This window comes from Cydia strobilella, chromosome 4, assembly GCF_947568885.1.
Source record: "Cydia strobilella chromosome 4, ilCydStro3.1, whole genome shotgun sequence".
NCBI classification, from domain to species: domain Eukaryota; kingdom Metazoa; phylum Arthropoda; class Insecta; order Lepidoptera; family Tortricidae; genus Cydia; species Cydia strobilella.
This window is the reverse complement of record NC_086044.1, coordinates 18,027,924-18,049,436: the sequence shown is the minus strand read 5'-3', so window position 1 is coordinate 18,049,436 and position 21,513 is coordinate 18,027,924. Positions and strand designations below refer to the sequence as shown.

General features: G+C 39.8%; 1 protein-coding gene across 1 annotated transcript in view; it reads right to left on the bottom strand.

Moving 5' to 3' along the window:
- Positions 1-2,063: 2,063 nt before the first annotated feature.
- Positions 2,064-21,513, bottom strand: part of LOC134740763 (G-protein coupled receptor 179) — a 52,415-nt gene continuing 32,965 nt past the window's right edge. The window contains exons 2-11 of the mRNA XM_063673363.1: positions 17,022-17,174; positions 13,505-14,029; positions 12,765-12,992; positions 12,020-12,088; positions 7,549-7,716; positions 6,604-6,798; positions 6,119-6,322; positions 5,797-5,994; positions 4,628-4,648; positions 2,064-2,607 (exon numbers count right to left, since the gene is read on the bottom strand). Of these exons, the coding sequence (XP_063529433.1) occupies positions 2,455-2,607; positions 4,628-4,648; positions 5,797-5,994; positions 6,119-6,322; positions 6,604-6,798; positions 7,549-7,716; positions 12,020-12,088; positions 12,765-12,992; positions 13,505-14,029; positions 17,022-17,150 (1,890 nt within the window). The 5' untranslated portion in view covers positions 17,151-17,174 and the 3' untranslated portion in view covers positions 2,064-2,454. The remainder of the gene's footprint in view (positions 2,608-4,627; positions 4,649-5,796; positions 5,995-6,118; positions 6,323-6,603; positions 6,799-7,548; positions 7,717-12,019; positions 12,089-12,764; positions 12,993-13,504; positions 14,030-17,021; positions 17,175-21,513) is intronic.

Sequence of the window (21,513 nt, the reverse complement as noted above, 5' to 3'; positions counted from 1 at the left end):
GAGTTCCGTACTTTTTAGTATTTGTTGTTATAGCGGCAACAGAAATACATCATCTGTGAAAATTACAACTGTCTAGCTATCACAGTTCATGAGATACAGCTTGGTGACAGACAGACAGACGGACAGCGGAGTCTTAGTAATAGGGTCCCGTTTTTACCCTTTGGGTACGGAACCCTAACAAGGATGGTTGTACCTACGCTGCTGTTATTAGGTAGGAAATTCAATTTTTTACAAACCAAGTCAACACTTACAACGAAAAATTACTTTAAATTAGGTCTAAGTACAACAACAAATATTATATTATCAATATATTAAACAAATTTGACTCATATGTTTTTAGAAGATCGAGATTTTTTGTTATAGCTATAAGCATTGTGATGGACTAGAAAATAAGCAGTTTAATAGATTAACGTCTTATTTGGTTATTTATAAGTCATGTCATACTTAACCTAAAATTATCAAAAACCTATTATTGATATATTTTGCCTGACAACAATCGCATTCAGAACATAACTGTTTGAGAATGAGCTGGAATGTTCGAGTCCCTATACCTTAATGATTTAATATCTACTTTAGCGGTCTCGTTTGGTCTTTAGAATCACATTTTAACTTATAAAACTATTATATTATTACGAAACTTCCATGAGACATAGACATATTAAATATATTAATAACGGGTCACTCACGTGTTTTAAGTCGAAAACGCTCGACATGTTTCACTCCGTGAACATGTCGATGTTATTAATATATTTAATATATATTTAATATATATTTAATATATTATTATGTTTGTACCTACTCGAGTAACTAAAACAGAAACTCGTATTGCTTGTGCTTTATGGACCATTAGAATAACTAACGCGATAAAAAAAAACTGTATGAACATTTTTCCTATTTGCTATATTGCTTCGGTTTGTTTCTGCTGATTTCACCATGTGTTAGCAGTAGAACAAATAAATCATATCCACTTAAAGGCACGCAATTCCTTAATCGCAGCAAACCAATAAAATTTGTTTATGGATTTGATGCACTAATTATGTTTGATTACATTCATCCACTTTACTTTAGTGAGTTCGAGAGTAGGTAGTATAATATGACACCTAGATGACCTAGACATTTGAATATCAATCCATCACGCTTAAACGCGCGGATTCTAAAATCACTGCCTGCCTTGCCGCGGCCCATTGTCTTTAAAAAAAAAACATTTTGAACTGTTAACGCGTATAACAATGTTTTTATTTAATGCGGGCAATCATCATAGGTTATGGGCAATAACTATCATACGGCTTACCCTAGTAAGTACTTCAGCGGGTTCGACCAGCGGCCGTAGCACGGTCGCATTTTTATCACCTGTCACAATGCCTGTCACGTTCTAACAAGTATGTCAGTGCGAAAGTGACAGGCATAGTGACAGGCAATAAAAGTGGAACCATGCCGCCACCGCTGGGGTCAATTAGACTCGTGAAGGTGACAGAAGTGGCTATACTTATGTTATAAAGTGGCGATGTCACAGCAGAATTAACATTTTGAAATTCGTCAGACCACAGTGACATTTTTTCATTCAACAACGGTACCTAGCGCATGTAAGGATATTTTTCCGAGTTGAATGCCCTGCAACCTGCAACTTAGAAACGAATAATTTACAGTAACATCAATGGTCAGAGATTAGGCAAATTATTGCTCTGGAAAAGGATCGATCCCACGTGGTTCATCTATTAATACACCAATCAACTCCGCTCTAAAGGCAACACATACGAAAACTACCGGCCACTTTCCTATTTTTCTTATCCAACATGATCTTACTCGATTAGCCATACACCTCGTATAGAAACGGGCCCAACTCTTTGAGGAGAATGGGCACTTTCTTTACATAGGATTGCCTATTTAATACTATTAACATTTAGGTACAGGCTTCAATGCCGTGCTCATTTTATGAGCTTTATTCGTGGTATTTTTATAAAAAGGTACCTTATTGTCGATGGCGCTTACGCCATTATTAACAACGAATAAATACAACGCCGATCGGCGCTGTGCGGCGTAAGCGCCATCGACAATTAGGTCCCTTTTCATAGAAAATGCCCCATTTATGTTCTAAAATGTTTTTAGACATAAGCTCAATATTCTGATTACAATTTCAATAAACGCATCCAAATTGTTGCGTTGGTAACTTGGTAAATGATTTTATTGCTCGTAGCAATATTTATCGCATTCATTTTAGTCGAGTAACATTGAGAGAAGAATCATTAATTAAAGTTGCCGAAACGCAGGTCGAGCGGTACTTACTTAGACGATTAATAAGTGAAATAGGTACAACCATGCACCAACTTTTTGCAATTGTTCGAATTTTTTGAACCAACACACGGTGATGCGCAACCCGAGTCTTCAAACCTCCAGCTGGTCGCCGTAGCCGTTGGCCGTGGAGCGACTGGACGAGTTCCTGTCGCGGCGGTGGGATCACGTCTGGTCGCAGTCGGTATAGTGCGAGGGGCCCTCGTTGGAGCACACGGAGTCCTCGGGTGTGCGGGAGGCGTCGCCGGCTTCGCTGGCCTCCACGACGCTGGCGCTGCCGCCGGCTTTGCCCTTGCCGCCTCGCCGCGCCTGCAACGCCTGGACATAGAACCATTCGTTAGAGAGCCATCGACAATGACAGGTACTGAAGCGTGTTGACTTTTAACAATCGGTATGTGTAATTAAGCGTAGTAGAGTTTCAAAAGTTTGAGTCATAGGCTCAATTCACTCAATCTACCATTTGAAGATTATGATGGTATTATATGGTATGGTATCATGTAATAATAATTAGTCTTGGCACTATTTTAAGTAAGTACTTGAACCTTGAACCTTTATCTTCTTATAATGAGCTACATGCATGAAATAGTTATTTGTTTTACAAGAAGCAAAGTTGTTGCTTAACTGCTCGTGCTAATATTGATAGCTTTCAAGGCACGAAGGTTAAACAAATTTTGCCATCGAGTGAAACGCGAAATTTTTCACCACACCAATCTGAGGAAAATACCTACTCACCTTAAAATATCAAATGAAATCAAACCAAATCAAATTCAAATAAACTTTATTAAATATTTATCATTCAAAATCATCATTCAATTTTAAAAGTCAATTCTACTAGCCAACATAAGGAAAACACTCAAAATTTGCATTTAATTACTTTGCCTCACATGTGGATAAAATGCAACTTTCTTATCAGTTTTTGAACAATCAAGAGAGCCTTTACCAGCTGGTGTGGTGAATAGTAGGGCTTAAAGCGAACCATTTTTATCCGAGGCAATTTATTCAATTTATACCAATTTACCAATATACCTAGTCGAGGATAAAAATGGACATTTATGTCTGAGTTATACACTCTACTTTATACTTCGATTGTGAGTAGAATATACAGAAATATCCAATATTGTAGGTTATTTTACCGTATTAATTCAAGACTAAAGAAAATTGTACTCGGGCCGATCAGAGGCGCGGGGCACGTCGGTCGGGAGCGCGCCGGCAGGGCTGACAGTTTGTATGGCAGATTTTGGACTTTATTGCTAAGTCAATAAGGATATAATAGATGATTTTACTTTATGCTCTGGAACATAATAAGCAACTTTACGTTGTCTACGCACGACAAAGTCGAACTATACGAGCGTGAGAAGTGAAAACACTTTTATTATATTCCTTGTGTTATAATGAGAATAAAATGCATGGCATGGCATCTATATACTTCACGCATTTTTTTACGGAATTTAACTTTCCATGGATACATTTTGGCTCCAGCAGGACGGCCAACGTCAGAATCAGAACGTCACAGGCTCACAGGCCTCGCGCTTTTTGAAGGGGGCGTTCTTACTCGCGGTGCGCGCCCCACATTTATGTTTTACAATTTGGAAAGTTCTGATGGGGTACAATAAAGGATGACACGCTAGACCAGGCCGGGGCGGAGCCGGAGCTTCCGGCGCTTCGTTTTCAATGGAAAGCACCACGTGATCACCGATGAGCCGTCATAGAAAATGACGCGTAGGACGCCTTGGCCCGGGCCCGGTCCGGTCTAGCGTGAGTTATCCTTAAGTAGATAGTAGGTTCATTAGAAACATGTGAAACTCACGGGAAGTAGAATCGATTGACATATTTTGCAAAAAAATTCATCCATGTAGCTAATTGAGACATTTTGATATTTTTTAACTGGCGTTTTAGGTAAGTACTGAGAACTTATTGCTTGATTATTACACTAATAGATACAAAACTCAACACGCTTTTGTAATATCAAGTGCATTTAGGCAGGTCAGGATGAAACGTGAATCATAACTTATTCGTGTAGCATCGGTTTAATCTCTACAAACAAACGTCAGCGTGATGAAAGACGCTCAAAGGAAGATCAAGCCGAACGGCGGAAATAGCGAACAAAAACATCCGTTATTATGATTTCAATCATTGAATTTCGATTGAAAGATAAAACGGATAGTTTCGAGCGGAGAGCCGGGTGCCCAATAGCTGGGGACCCGGCCACAGATAAAGCAGACATCCGAACATTGCAGACGGACAGGGGTGAGGCGCCGGGGCGGGCGGGGCGCGGCTCCGAGGGGCATGCGGGTGCTCCACGTCAGTGCACATGCGATATTATCACACCTTTCCTTACCTTTTCACGACTGCCCTTTTTCTAAAGTTGGTGTGGGATGGAAGATGAAACATTCAATTAATGGCAATGAAGATAGAGAACACCGATACAGAAGGGTTGAGGTATCGCGTAAGTACTGTTCAAGAATATACAATATACATATATATATATTTAATAATGTATATATATATGTCGGCAGGTTTGTATAAAGGTTGTCACGAGTACGAGTACGTATTTTGGGAAAAAACCTACTAAATAATACATGTATGTAGGTATAATATGCAGAAATACAGGATATACGAATAACTAAGTGTGTAGTTAATGATGTAGTATGTATTAAGGGGTCCACTGACTATCAGTCCGCCGGACGATATCGGCCTGTCAGTTAGAACAAAAATTTGACAGTTCCGAACAACTGACAGGCCGATATCGTCCGGCGGACTAATAGTCAGTGGGCCCCTTTAGGTATTAGTAACTAAGGGTCTTGCTTATTGCATGCCTACTCGTGTGGGTGTACTAGTGGTAGGTTGTTGTGGTAGGTACACACGTTAACATACATTGGTTAGGTATGGGATGGGAGTGTTCTGCTGATGCAAATGTTTATCATTTTGACAAAATTGTCGTTATCGGATGTCCGTCTGTTGGTTCCATCACTAGGTACACCTTATAAAACAAGGTCCCCCCCGCGTCTGGCTGTTTGTGTGTATGTATGTTCGCGATGAACTCGAAAACTACTGAACGGATTTCCATGCGGTTTTCACCCATCAATAGAGTAATTCTTGAGGAAGGTGTTAAAGGTTAGGTGTATAATTTGTTAAGGTTTTGTGTAACCCGTGCGAAGCCGGGGCGGGTCGCTGGTGTAATATAATTATAATATAACATTGATAATGGTATGAAATTTCAAATTGACAATACCTACTTAAGCTTACTCATATCATAAGCTCATTATGTAAGCACTTATTGCTATAATGGCGCGGTGAAAGGAGTAATACATGTTATTTCATGTAGCACTTGCACTTGTGCTAATATTTAAAGTGTTAAAGTTGATAATGATGTGTCTCAGAGTCGGATTATACTCTATATCCATTGGTTGATAGTTTACCAGTCAGAACTACAGCGATATAAAAACTCAATGGATAATCCAGCCCTGATATGATGCTACAAGTATATCAACCCGGTACCAAGTATACCTGTAAGGAAAACCGCCTGTGCGGCGGCTTGCGTCCCCCCCTGCGTTTGCTGATATGAGGGTTGTCCCGCCGGAGCGTTTTGTTCCTTAGGATCTCTAGCTGCACGTAGAGCCGCTTCAGCTCGGCTCTCACTTCCTCAGATGTGGGCTCCTCTTCACCTTCTACACCGAAGCCCTCTGCTGGGCCTCTGCGAGACACCTGAGACCAAGTTTTTGAAGATAATTTCCTTTGCATCCATAAACTTTCTCTCAACCCTACAAAAATAGAGGCGAACCAAGCTGATTTCCATCCAATTGTCTAGTAGTTTGTATTATATTCTTACCTCCTGCGCAAGCGATCTTGCGCGGTATCCATGCCAGAGCCGCGGCGCCAGCACGCACGCCAGCGCGGCGCCGGAGGAGACTTGCGCGCGCGCCGTGGCGGCCAGCGGCTCCTGCTCGGGCGCCGCGCCTGCCAACGCTGCGCCGCGCCACGCTAGCCCGCTAAAAAACTCGCATGCCAGCGCAGTCGCCAGCCAGCCGCGCTCCTGCATACAACAAAACGCATATTATATCGTCTTTTGTGGATTGTAACTAATGCGGGATTAACTCCCTCTATTTTTGCGAATCGTTGTTATTGTTGGGTATGAGGCTCACAAAACGGGTCGCAGCATTAAGAAGCGGTTCAGCACTAGTTTAGTTACATGGGACCATGTCTCATTATTAGTATCGTTTCAGCCGTAAACGGGTGGCGTAGTAGCTTATTCCGTCTATAACCTTGTGCTTCATGGCTTTTTATCGCAATCACTTTTAAGATCTATATATTTACCTGGAAGGGCACATTTGCGTTCCTCGCCGCATAAGCGAGCCTAGCTCCAGCGGCTAGAAGCACTAGTTCAGCACCAGCGGTGACGTGATGCCAAGCCGCATTGGTGCAGCCTTCTCGCTCACACGCCGCTGTCGCAGTAAAGGCTGCTAAATAACACGTGGCGCCACAGAGCATTGCCCCTACTATTCGGAGCACCTGCAAAGTACACAAATTTATCGGCAAAACAACTTGTATGATAAACCAGTAACACGCATCCGTTTGCCGTGGCAACCAGATTGAGATCTGTAATCCATAATTCCAGCACGGCCAAATACTCGTATCCTGGCAATGTCCTATCACGGTTGTTTGTGGTTTGTAAGCTTGTAACCTGGGACTCCACCGATGTGCCTTTTTATTACAAGCTTTTATTTAACTTGCCCTATTAGTTAGTGCGGGTCAAATCTTGGAAGTTAAAGTTGACCCGATTTCCGACTGATCTTTAATTTTGCATGCATATGTAAATCGGATGACATTGCAATATAATGATGACATGGAGCTGATCTGATGATGGAGACAGGAGGTGGCCATGGGAACTCTGTGATAAAACAACGCAATCTAATTGTGTTTGGGGTTGTTAGAATTGTCTCGAAGAGCATTAGTTGCACGTGGAAAATAAAGTACAGTCAGCGATAAAAGCTTGTACCAAAAATGTTTGTTTTTGCCAAAAACTTATTAATCAGAGATTCAGCTAGGAGTACCAATAGTCGCAGCACTACAGAACCGAAGTATTAAGCCACGAAACTTCAGGTTGGTATAATTTTAATGTCTTCATATAGTTCGGAATTTAATAAAACACTAATCCGGAGCCGTAGCACTCCAAGAAGCTAGACGTTCGTTGTCTCGTTCGTTCGTTTAGGGGCCCTTTCCTCTCTATATTATTATCATGTGTCACGTATAATGCCTTACCTCAGAGTCCCTTGGAGTCCACCGGTGCGCCTTCCTAGTCCGAAACTCAGCCAGAAGCACCCACAGCCGCAGCACCACTGAGCCGTAGCACGCTACGAACCCCAGCTCTCGCAGCCACGCGCCCGCCACGCAGCGCCACCGCGGCTCCTTCATGTATTGCGTCGCTGCCTGCACAATATAGAATACTTACTAGCGACCCGCCCCGGCTTCGCACGCACGCACGGGTACAAATTATTATACATATAAACCTTTCTCTTGAATCACTATCTATTAAAAAAACTGCATCAAAATCCGTTGCGTAGTTTTAAAGATCTAAGCATACATAGGGACAGACAGACAGCAGGAAGCGACTGATTATGGTAACTAACCATGATGTTAAAGCATAACTCCAGCTCCCGACCTCTCTACAAGGATGGTCCAAATAACTTTTGTATTTAATAATTTTTAAGAAAAAAAAAACCGACTTCAATGGGGGATGCCGCTGAAAGTTCACTTATTGTTGATGGTGCACTCTTAGATTCCAGACAATGAAATAAAAAAGGCAGCATCTTTTGCCTAATAATGTAGAAAAGGAGGTAAAACCACCCACTTTTCTAGTAGCATTTCGTTTCTGTAAGGGTCGCAGTTCTAACCTAACCTAACCTACTTTTCTGATAGCATTTCGTTTCTGTAAGGGTCACAGCTCTAACCTAACCTACTTTTCTGATAGCAGTTCTGTTCTGTGAGAATCGCAGATCAAAACCCAACCACCCACCTAACCCACTTTTCTAGTAGCATTTCCGGGTCCGGATCAGTCCGGGTCCAAGTTTGGGTCAGAGTTCGGTCCGGGTCCGGGTCCGAGTTGGGGTTCATGTTCAGACCCGGGTCCGGGTCCGAGTCCGGGTCCATGTTTAGGTCTGGGTCCATAAGGAAGAGAACAAATCACCAAACGTGAACTATGTGTCATTGAAGAGTTCCATTCTGATCATTATCAGTCATCAAATGTCACTTTTTTAAATGTAAATGCTGGATTTGTTGACAAAAAACAAAAATCACTATAAGTATGCCTTTCACATTTGAGGAGTTCCCTCGGTTCCTCGTGGGTCTCATCATCAGAACTCGAGCTTGACAAAAATATGTCTTAAAAACTTAAGTTGCTTAACAAACATAAAGAAGAGGACAAATCGCCAAACGTAAACTATGCGTCATTAAAGAGTTCCATTCTGATCATCATCAGCAGTTCCACTTCATCAAATGTCACTTTTTAAAATAGTGCTAGATTTGTTTATAAAAATACAAAAATCACTATATGTATGCCTTTCACATTTGAGGAGTTCCCTCGATTCCTCATGGATCCCATCATCAGATCTCGAGCTTGACAAAAATGTTTCTTGAAAACCTAACTTGCTTAACAAACATAACGAAGAGGACAAATCGCCTATTGTGAACTATGCGTCATTGAAGAGTTCCGTTCTGATCATCATCAGCAGTTCCACTTCATCAAATGTCACTTTTTTAAATGTAAGTGCTTGATTTGTTGATGAAAATACTAAAATCACTATATGTATGCCTTTAACATTTGAGGAGTTCCCTCGATTCCTCATGGATCCCATCATCAGAACTGCTTTTTGACAAAAACGGGACCAATCTGTATGTATATACTTACAATCAAAAAAAGAATTTTCAAAATCGGTCCAGAAATGACGGAGTTATGGAGTAACAAACATTAAAAAAAAAAAAAACAAAAAAAAACAAAAAAAAAAACATACAACCGAATTGAGAACCTCCTCCTTTGAAATCTTGAAGTCGGTTAAAAAAACTGGGAATGTTGCCAAGGTGAGGTACAACGAGTGTTTAATTAAGGCATGGTGCTGGTAACTGACCACCAACAGTACCTATTGGAAATGAATGGGTCAATTTTTCTCATGAAAAGTGCAAACTTCAAGTCCCTATCCCTAAAAAAATCAAATCACCGTCAACACAAAACTTACACCTTGACCTATATGTAATAATAACTAATATATACTTCCCTGTCTTATATCATAAAATCGAAAACCCCCTCTCTCCCTTCTTCCTTCGAAAACCAATTAGATATCCTACCAAACTAGTGTACAGCGATCTAAATGTCCTCAGCGTTCGTGATATCTTTGTCCTGCGTGTGGACGTCTGCCTAACTTCACCCATCCTTTTGAAGAACTTCTAAAAGTTGATAAATAAATAATTTTCTCTTTTCACACACACACACACACACACACCCATACACACACACACACACACACACACACACACACACACACACACACACACACACACACACACACACACACACACACACACACACACACACACACACACACACACACACACACACACACACACATTCACTTGCAACAATTAACTTGATCGAGTCGCACGCTGATGGTTAACTTTAAAATTCCAATAAGTTTAATTTAGTTAGAATCAATAGAATAGAATTTAAGATAGTTTTAGAATGCTTGTTTCTTAATAATTTATTGTAAAAAAATGTGAATTTAATTCTGTTTTCTATTTCCTCTTCTTACAGGCTTTAAGTTATGTTAAATAATTGTATAAACTCATTCGAGTCTGGGTTACCTACGAGACAGGCTAAGCCTAGTGTAGGAACCAGAGTAACCTGACTGTATTTTTCTATGCCAGGTACATTTTGTCAACTGTGTTTAATTTAAGTAAATCTAAACAACCCTGTAAATATTTTTGTGTACCTACAATAAAAAAATTGATTTTTTTGAATTTTAAAATATTACCTAACATTTAATACATAACTTAATACATGTAATACATTGTTACGATTTGATAATGATAAGATAAATCTAACTAAAATATAGATTTCATTTCAAAATCGAACAGATAAATGAAGTGCAAAAGATTAGTTTCACTGTTTTGATAATATTGAGTACGGCAAGATAACGTCAGATTACTAAACTTAGGGGGAAGTCCCGTAACCACGGACGGCATATAGTAGCGGACACGCGTACTATCTCGGTAACTAACAACGCGAGCAATTCAAGGATAAGTAAAAGTGACGCGGGGGGACGTACCAATGTCAAGAAACGGGATGCGCATTGCTTGTGACACGCGCAGTGACTGTGAGAAGTGTAAGAGCATTTTTTTGTGTTTTTGTAGGGAAGGCGCTGCGTTGCATACGTTTCGGGTGTGTTTCGGCCTATTTTATGTCTTAAGTTGGATGTGTTTATTCCTTATAAACTCACTAATCACTTAAATTTCGTAGTTTATAAAAGTTTTTTTTTACATAATTGAAATAGTTGAGGAACACAATAAATAATTGTAATTATTAACCATCCCTCAGTACTGGACACAGTGGTAGTCCCGTAACAACGAAAAGTCAATATGTTTTTTTTTCGGCTGTATTTTATACATACGATGTTTCAGATCGAAGAACGGGCAAGAGAAAATGGAAGAGAAGAAAAAAAAGTTCGGAAAAGGTGTGAAAGAAGTCAAAATTTGATATATAAAAGAAAGCAAGCTAACAATATAAAAATTAAAGAAAGAGGTGAAGCTGAGGGAAAACTAAATAAACAAGTGAAGAGCAAAGTTATAAACGGAGGAAAAACAGCAGCCATTGGTTGAAGCAGCCCTTAGTATGTTCAGACTATGACGAAGACTGATGGATACAGTGCTCCAGTTGCCATGGGTGGGCGCAGGAAGCCTATGCTTGACATTCCAGAATGTTCAGAAGATTACATTTGTGATCGGTGTCAAAACCGTGTTTTTAAACCGTCCGGTGCTAGGGGTTCGAAATGTCTATAGCCCGTCCGGTACTAGATGCCTCTTGCAAAGAATGAGTTTTTATTTCACTAAACTTAACTTTTCGATTTTAAATTAGGTTTTGTAGAAGTTGCATTTGTATTATTATATTTTGATTGTAAAGTTTGTTGACTAAAGTAATTAATATTTAAAAATATATAATATTGTCTTCGGTTACCGCGATAGTTACTCATGAAATAAAACTATGAAAATGGATTATATCGCGTATATTGAATTTATAATACATCCCGACGACGTTTTAAGGGTTCGAAACGTCGGAATGTATTATAAATTCAATATACGCGATATAATCCGTTTTCATAGTTTTATTTAAAAATATATATTTTCGAACACCTTTTTAATTTTCCTCAATAAGGCTTGGGTGTCCGCCACACACATATTGCAAACTGCATGAAGTCGTAGTCTTATGTCTATTTAGGGGCATTGATAACAAATAACGATAGCTGCGTAGAAGAGATCAAACGCCGGATGGCGATTACAATATCGTTGCACTCTTTACACTCTGTAAAGTGTGCAACGAAGAAGAAGAAAAAGTCCGCCACTGGGGGACTTTCCCCTAAACAATTGATCGTATCAATTTTGTGTACATTATCAAAGTTGACGAGCGATTGCCCGATTGGTGACAGAAGCTACGTAAATATGATATACGTGTACCAATGCTACTTACGGATCCATACATCAACAGAGCCCCAAGCAACACCACCTCTAGCACAGTCCACATGCACATTGCCACGGCCTGGAACCAATAACACAACAATTAATAACCTACTGTCTATAATTATAGGTACTTCTAGATCGTTTATCTTTGGTATAATTTTCACAATATAAATAAGCAACCATCCAGCATATCTGCCAATCGGTTTCATTTAATTGTAGTCGTAGAGTTGAGATTTCTGGATATAAAATATATAGATAAGGTTAATTATAATCAATCATATTCATACATTCTTACGTTACAATGCGAACTATTTAAATATGTTTGTGCATATCCCCTTGTTTCTAAAACATCTACAGAGGTTGCGAAATGTTCTGTAAACAATTTCATACTTCAGCATGGCATATACCCAACACCATAGCAACTGACAGAGGCACAGAATTTATCTCCGCAACTATGAAAGAGGTATGTAAGATTTTAAATATCCAACAAATTAACTCTACCGCTTATTATCACAAATCTATTGGATCTCTGGAAAATTCACATAAACATTTAGGTGCGTTTCTACGGATACAGACCGACAATCACCCCTAGGCTTGGAATTAATGGCTTCCCTTTCGGAGTTTCGCTTATAATACGTCAGTGTACTCGGAAACGAAGTTCACCCCTTTCGAATGTGCGGTAACGCAGACCGGCCCGGCCCGGTCTAGCGTGAGTCATCCTTAAGGATGTCTTCGCGGATCCAACAGTTACTTACTTTGCACTTTCTCTTTCTGAATATAATGAGGCCAATGACGAGGCACACGAGCATGCCGGCCAGGTTGACGGCCAGCAGCGAGGCGTGGAAGATCTCCCCGTCGCACTGCGCCTCGTCGCTGCTGCCCATGCCGCACGCCGCGCAGCGCAGCCGCTCCGTGATGGCGGACCCGCTCAGCCAGCCGCTGCCAATCTCGTGCCAGTAGCCCCGCCGGCACTTGCACCGGTACTTTAAAACAAACAAGTTTATGAAATCATATTAGGTAGGCATTCTTAAATATGCACATATTCCAGAAACATCAGTAATATCACTGTCGGAGGGCCGAGAAATGCGGCACGTCAACAACTACTGGCAGTAAGTTAAAAAAGTTAACCAATATCGATCACTATAGTGGCTCTGTGAGCTGTAGACCTCGCGAACCCCCACGGCTCCGCCATTTCAAAAAAATCCGAAAACTGTATCTACATATTATAATAATCGAACCGCTCACAAAATTTTACGACATTCGGTTAAGAATTTCGACTTGTAGAGGAGAAAATCCGGACATACTTACGAAAAAATTTTTGTCCAAGCTGAAACGGAGACCTTCGTTAACGCTTCTATCAATAAGTAATATTAATGTAGCATAATGTGGGGAACCTTCTTATTAATTGCGGCGGGATAAAATTTGTGTTGGATTAGTAATTTATTGACGTACCCGCTTTTGGGCCTTCTAACAGTCCTCTCTGTAGGAAATGTACCTCTATATTTTGAAAGTCAGATCCCGAGGCCGGAAAGGCTTCACAATCCGTTGTGTCCGGATCGCAGGCCGGCGGCCCACCCATGCGATCGTGCATTGCTTCCTCGCACGGCATAACAGGCATTCTTCGGAACAGCGCCGCCGCGGCGCGGAGAGCGCCCGATCCCCGCGCCGCAGCCGCGCCGCTCCACCAGCCTCTGTCTTCCCTTTCGCACGAGTACCAGGCATTCGACCAGACGACGTTACTCGTGTTCCACGCAGAGGCTAAAGTTTTCCAGAATTGCTGGAGGGCTGCAGAGTTGTTTTGTTGAAAGATGATCAGTCTGGGTGGGTCGGCGACGAAGAGCACGCCAAGGCGGAGCTGCGGCGCGCCGAGGGCGACGGCGTCGGGCGGCGGATCGAGCTGTGCGGCCAGCACAGAGCGCGCCAGCGCCGCCGCGCGCGTCTCGTTCGCGCCGCCCGTCTCGATCAGCTCAGACAGCGACCGCGCAGCATGCGCAGCGGCTGACTCTACCTCCAGCACGTTCTTAACAAACAAAGTTTTCATTCAAAATTTATGTATATAATAATCTAATATGTATACATATAAGAACCGACTTCATGCCATCATTTTATGTTCTTCAGCAGTTCTATTTCACTAAGGGTCGGTTGCACCAAACTGTTTGTCATTGTTAAAGGGTTCGCAAAATTTTATTGTATGGAATGTTTCATAGAAAACTGCCGCGGCGCGCCGGGTGACGTGAATCAGTCTGTCAAGTACGGATGGTGCAACTGGCACTAAGTGTGTTCCTAAAACGTAATGACCACTGTAAAGCTGGTTCCATTGTTATTTGTTAGCCTTGCATTTTTATTGTTGCTCTATCTATACCTATTCTATGAAACAAAATATTTTTTTCCAGATCGGTCCATCAGCCGGCTTAAGAAACATCATGAAAAAGGTAGAAACAAGAAATTCTCAATGGATTGAGAACCTATTTTTATTAAATCGGTTAAAAATCGGAATTCCGGTATCTAGAGTTTAACGTCAATAGTTACTTATGACTATTGACGTTAAACTCTAGATACCGGATTTGTCTATCTATGCCAGCAGTGGTAAACTGAGTAAGATTTCTTCAGTCAAATTCTTAACAGTTAACTTATTGGAGACGATACCTAGGATAGAACAGCTTTAAGGTTGCGTTTCCATCAGAGATGTGCGAGGATGCGTAGCGAGGAATGTGTTTGTTAGGAACCAATAGTTATAGAATAGTCTCAACTAGAGCTGCGCTAAACGAGGATAGGTAAAAGAAGTTATTATTGGTTCTTAACAAACATCCCGCGCTACGCATCCTCGCACATCTCTGGTGGAAACGCAGCCTAATAAGTAAGGCTGACTGGGTAACATTTTTCTCTGTTATTAATATAGCACCTACGCTAGGTGTTGTGTTATTTTTGAGGTGACCTACCTGTTCTTAATTATTTTAGCTTAGGATTAATTAGCTAAAGAAATCCTTTACCATGGTAAAATAACTCTTTTAATATATGATAGAAAGTAAGTACTTTGTACATTCGCGATTTAGCGCCGATTTTAGTTTGACTATGAATGAAACCATATATAATAAACATCGTTATCATATGTTACGTGTGTGCATTACGTATATTTATCAACTAGCTGTTATCTCCAATCTCCACGTGACATAATGTCATTATACTCAGAAAACAACTTCGGGCGTTTTATTTCCTGACATGTATAGGGAGTCAGTAGGAACGACATGTTTCCGGAGAAGGGTAGGATTGCGTCCTGTTCGTATATTCCTGTCGCAGGCCAGCATATGTTTATTTAGTATCAAACCAGTGTATGCATTAGTAGCCGTCGAATACGCATTATATAATTTTATTTCGGGGTCACATTTTGCTGGTCGACTTGACTAGGTCGTCTGCGCTTGGTACGCGATGATATACTTACAGTGCCTGTCCTGTATGAGACCCGACCCTGATCCCGGATGACATAAAGGCAAATTTTATTTTCGACCATTAGTATGAGTAAAGCAATCTCATCATTCTCAATATTCTCATCAATTTGGGTTAGAAAAGGTTGAGCATTGACTTTTATTTTGCTTTATCAGCTGTTACCCGCATTTCGTTCGCATGCATGCATTTTGATATTGGTAATTGTAATGCTACATGAATTGTGCTGCAAAAAATGGCAGTTGGGTTAATTCATTTGCATTGAATTTTTTTTGGAAGATGTCAATATGAAATTCAAATGTTTCTTCTTATAGGTCTTATAGGATGTCTATGTATTTTTCGTTTTTACATTAATTTGCGTGTTGTTGAACGTATTTACGTAATGAAAAAACATAATATATAGTGTGCAATTCAACATGCCGCTATGCGATTTGTTGTCTTGTAAAAAATGTAAGTTCGGTACCTCTGTAGCGTTTGTACTGTACCTACTGTTCTTAACAAAAATACATTTGAGACACTTACGTAGCCGTAGTAGTAATTGCCACGTTTGCAAGACCCGAATGCGAATGGGAATGATGACTGCCGGTGCCGAGTCTACTACATACAGTTTGTTAACAAGCTAAAATGTATTAATAAGCTTCAAACTTCAAAAGTAGATATATGTACGCTAAAAAAATCACGATATCAAAGCAATATTCAGAGGATGAGCCACAGTCCGAGCGGCTCAGCGCAGATAAGCCCGCTCTAGCCTAATAACTTTAACGAAGACCCTTCATAAAATAAACTGGTCCAGAAGTCGCCGCGGCCTGCGGACGAGAGCACCCCAAGCACAGGCGAGTACACTCAGAAAAACCCGTGTGCTCCACGGTGACGTATACCGTATACGGATCTCGAGGTCATATTACGCTGGTTCGCGTTATCATAGTATAGCTCTGTGAGGTAAAGGGAATACACGTCTTGGCTTAAAATTAATTTCCTCAAGTTTGGCCGTTGGAATTAAGTTGGTGCATTCCGCCTCGCGACGTCCGTATAATTGGATGAATTATTTATAAATGTAATGTCTTTCAGGAATACAGACGAGTTTTTAATTCGAAGAATAAGCTCGTTTTTACGCTCAATTCGTCCGATATTAGAAACTTGTTGATTTTGATGAAGAAAATTTAAATTTGTTGATCTTCAGTTTTATGGTAGACATTGATCGGATATGAAACAGCAGTTGAATGAAATTTAGGTCAGGTTTTGTTTAAAATATGACCAATGACCATGCGTAATTCATATGCATGTGAGCAGCTACAACTGTGGTTCTCATCAAATGGCTTACTCTTGAACGTCGCGAAGTCCAACGTCATGATTTTTTCGGGTCGTAAAACAACGGTACCTTTGTGTATTGTCAACGGTCCTTTGTGTACTGTGAGCTTAACAGTTGAAAACGTATGCCTCGGCCACAGAACGCATCGTACACGCTCGCCGACCGTCGTATCGTACTCGTACATTTGTGGCGTCAACGTGCATGATCGGAGCGTGCGTTTCGTTTCGAACTCTATTACGGCGACATCTGTAACAAGTCTCACCGAGGGCCTAGACGGCGGGTGTCGTAGCATCAGCGGGTCGCAGAGCGGCGCCGGCGGCGGCGACTCGACGGGCGCGGCCGCGGCGCACGCGCACCAAGCGAGCGCCCACGCCGCCCACCGCGCCCGCATCGCTCACCTCCAGCCCCGCCACATCTGAAACATCAGTATTTTTTATTTTTTATAATCAAGTATACATACCACTTACAGAGTAGTCCAATACGTGATATGTATTAAATTAAAAGGAAAACTAATAATGAACAGTTAACAATACGCTTAAAATATTACAGTAAAACAAGGGTATATATATATCTATTCTGGCGGAGACTTCGCAATAGCAATATGAGGAGCAATACGAAGAAGCAATATGAGGGACACACAAAGTGCACGTTGTTCACTAAAGCAGAGACGCATTTCATATAGATTTTCGTAAATTGACCCGCCTGTTGCTATACCTATATGCCTATATATATATTGCACGCGCATTATTATATTGCTGTCCCGGCCAATGTCACTGTGCGAGGTTGACAGCAATATAATAATGCGAGTACAATAGAGATGTCAACAGGCGGGTCAACGTACTAAAATCTACGTGCAAAGCGTCTCTTCTTTATTAGCAACTGACTCGTTATATAACTTTATCTACTTCCACATCATAATTTATAACTACCCTTTAATATGTTCAGAAGCGATAAGCTAATGGCAGTAATGGCTTATATTAACAAGCCTTTCATCTGTGATTGAATCGTAATTTTTACTTTACGTTATCGTTAACCGATATTTTAATTACATTCAAATTTAGAACATCTCTGAGAAACAAAGAAATTAGATTTAGCCTATATCCTAATATAGTTTGTCAAAGAACTGTCTCATTTCAAACATAGACGGAGAGAATCATACTGTCTTTGTCTTACACTAGTACTAGTACAGACTAGCACCGAAAAGAAAGGGATGAGTATAATTTTCCTGGTTGTTACTGACTGACAAATTGGTTTGACCAACTATATCAGTCGAGATGACGTTTTATTCGAAATGAAGTGTCAGTTGCAAACAGTCCAACCAACTCTAGTTTGTCTCTGAATTAAAAAAAAAACTACGGATGCGTGTCATGCGCGAAAAGTTTTCATTTGCCGCCATTTGACGTTTAGTAGTAGGTTTGTAAATATAAAATTAGTTTGTTTTGTTGAAGCTTATGATATGGATGTAGATAAAGCAGTGTACATAATTAGGTATTAAAATACTCGTCTGATCCTTTTATGAAATTCATTTCATTCGTTTCATTTATCCACACTCGTATTAGTCGTATTTTAATGCCTTCATTATGTAGCAGTCACATAAACGACTATTTATCCTTTTATACTAGCTAAGTATAGAACTACTTACTTTAGTGTAGTATTTTGTGTCATAGTAATCTAAATAAATTAGGAACGTATTAGCATCGCAATACAGCGGGGAAATGCTGCCAGCATCCTCGGCACCATGCGAAAGAGACCACATTTTCTAGATGTATTCTAGTTTTATTTAGTCTAAGTTTTTAGTTTTAATTTAGTTTTATTTTATAGATGTTCCTTTTTAAGAAATGTATTGATTGTCAATTAACGTTCGTTGTTCATATTATTTCAATAAATTAGGTATACTCTCTAAAAGACATCCAACGATTATAAATGCGCACTGTCGAGTGTGCATTTATAGCAAGGACTTTCTTGATTAATGTTAGGAAGAGAGTGTGTCACCTTAATTGCAAAAGGCTTTTAAATCTATTAAATGAGGGGGAGGAGATCTCGGGCGACTACTTGCAAATTAACGTCACTTTAATCGCAGGAGGGCAGATGAATAAAAATCTTTAAATTTTAATCATTATTATTGATTATGTTATGTGCCTACAGTCGACATCAGAGATATGTTTACATTTTACATATGAGTAGGGTGCAATAATGCCAATAATTTAATTTAATAGTAACCAATATTTATCATTAGGTACTTTATGGAATCGAGACATTAAAAGATGAGGTGAGGTGAAACTAGATGGATTCAATCAAACGATCAATAATAATTTATTTCGAACAAAAGTTCATAATGTGTTAGTAACATACATACTAATCTAGGGTAAATTGCAACTTTCGTAATACATGGCAATGTCACGGCTAAACTTAAATATTGCAAAACGACCGCCGAATACGGCTGTAGCGTCTTATCACAAAGTTAGGGTTCGGGCGGAGTAAGTCACTTTCTTAGGACGTCAGTTTCTGAGTTCGTCACATTCTGAGGACGTCACATTCTGAGATCGCCACTTTCTGATTACATCACTTTCTGAGTTCCTCACCTTCTGAAGACGTCACTTTGTGAGTACGTCACTTTTTTTAGTACCATCGCCCTCACTGTTAACTGTACATCGGTGGACCTTATGCCTTTTGTAATAAGGTCCACCGATGTAGGTATAGTTAGGAGTGTTGCTGTTTGTAGGTATAAATAGTACGATTTTAGAAATTCTTATAGAAATAAGAAACTGGAAAAGTCAGGATTTGAACCTATTTCGAATTTGGTAACCTCCGCCCAAACCCAATTATTTATGTCAGCCAGAATATTCTCTCCCTCCCTCCCCCTCACCCCTCCCTTTCCCTTCTCCCTTTATTGTAGAATAATATGCACTTAAGTGGAATAGTAAGACGAAGGTCATTTATAAATACCAAGAATAAAAGGAGGCCCAATTAACACTTTTGTAGGGTCGATTTAACAACCCCTTTGAATATCTGACGTCCCCGAGTAATTTTTTTTTCCAAATTTTCTACCCTTCCGTATGTAACCCGGCAGATTAACATACCCTTGTTATCAGAGACATGTTGCGCGACTGACACTACCAATATCTGACGCGCTCGAGTAACTCCACGTGGTAGTTTTTTTATATTAAAAAAATCTGTAGACGCTTTCCTGCTCGCTAAAAAAGAAAATATTATATAACATTTTTTTCTTCTTATCATATAATCTTTCGATTCCAATAGGTCTCTACATAGAGTAACTTATACTAGAGCGGTACTGTCATAGCATAGAGTAACTTATACTAGAGCGGTACTGTCATAGTAAATTTTGTAACCCCAGTAAATTCACTGCCATCTGTCGACACACTTTAAAACTAAAAATGAAGATTTATAAAAATACGATAGAATGTATTTAAATATAGATAAATGATTTTTTTTATTTGCATTAATAATTTTTATGATTTTGACCCATGTTCTTTTACTGATATGCGTTAAAATTGTTAAATAACAAACGAAACCGTCAACGCTATCTATTCGACTGTAGGCCAAAACTAGTAGCGCCCTCTGAACGAGAATCAAATTTTCTTGATTTTCGAGGCACGTTTTTTCCTTAGACTGTATCTATCTATTACGGAGTTATATCTATCTTTGGTCATAGTAAATTTTGTAACCCCAGTAAATTCACTGCCATCTGTCGACACACTTTAAAACTAAAATTGAAGATTTGTAAAAATACGATAAAATGTATTTAAATATAGATAAATGATTTTTTTTATTTGCATTAATTATTTTGATGATTTTGACCCATGTTCTTTCACTGATATGCGTTAAAATTGTTAAATAACAAACGAAACCGTCAACGCCATCTATACGACTGTAGGCCAAAACTAGTAGCGCCCTCTGAACGAGAATCAAATTTTCTTGATTTTCGAGGCACGTTTTTTCCTTAGACTGTATCCATCTATAACGGAGTTATATCTATCTTTGGTCTCTACGACGCTCGAGTGACACATTTAGCATCGTCGTCTCCGCTGCTAAAATTACTAAGTTACTATGTTGATTGTATGAAAGGTGTTATGACATCAACTCCTAAGCAACAACCTGTTGTTTAAACACTTTAGATAATGTGAAGTAAAAGATGACACTGATAATCCACTATGACCGTTTTAAAACCTTTATCAACCTTTAAAACGATAGTGTCAATATTTTACTAGTATGTGAGATGAGAAATCTATGATCTTATCTAGCAATATATAATATAAACACTACGCCAGTAGTAGGTTCACTAGAAGGTTTGGCTGAACAACAAAATGTGGAAAGGCTTGCTGTGAGTATTAGAAATAGTTTTTATTTTATTTTGGCATGGCATAGTATGGGTTCTTAGCTCTATGACTATGACCCAATCGGAAGAAAGCGGTGTTTAACCCCTACATCATAATACCTAATACCACACCTACTGTAGAACGCAGTCTACTTGTGAATAGTTATTTGTTTTACAAGGGGGCAAAGTTGTTGTTTAACTCCTCGTGCTAATATTGAGCGTGGCGAGGGTTTCAAGGCACAAGGGTTTAACAAACTTTGCTCCCTTTCACTAAACACAATTTTTTTCACCACCAACAGATTAGTAAAGTTTGCATCAAAATCCGTTCAGCCGTTTTCACGTGATGTGCTGTCGAATAAAGAGACAAAGAGATAAACAGACAAAAATTCTAAAAACTGTTGGAACGTGTTCTGTTATA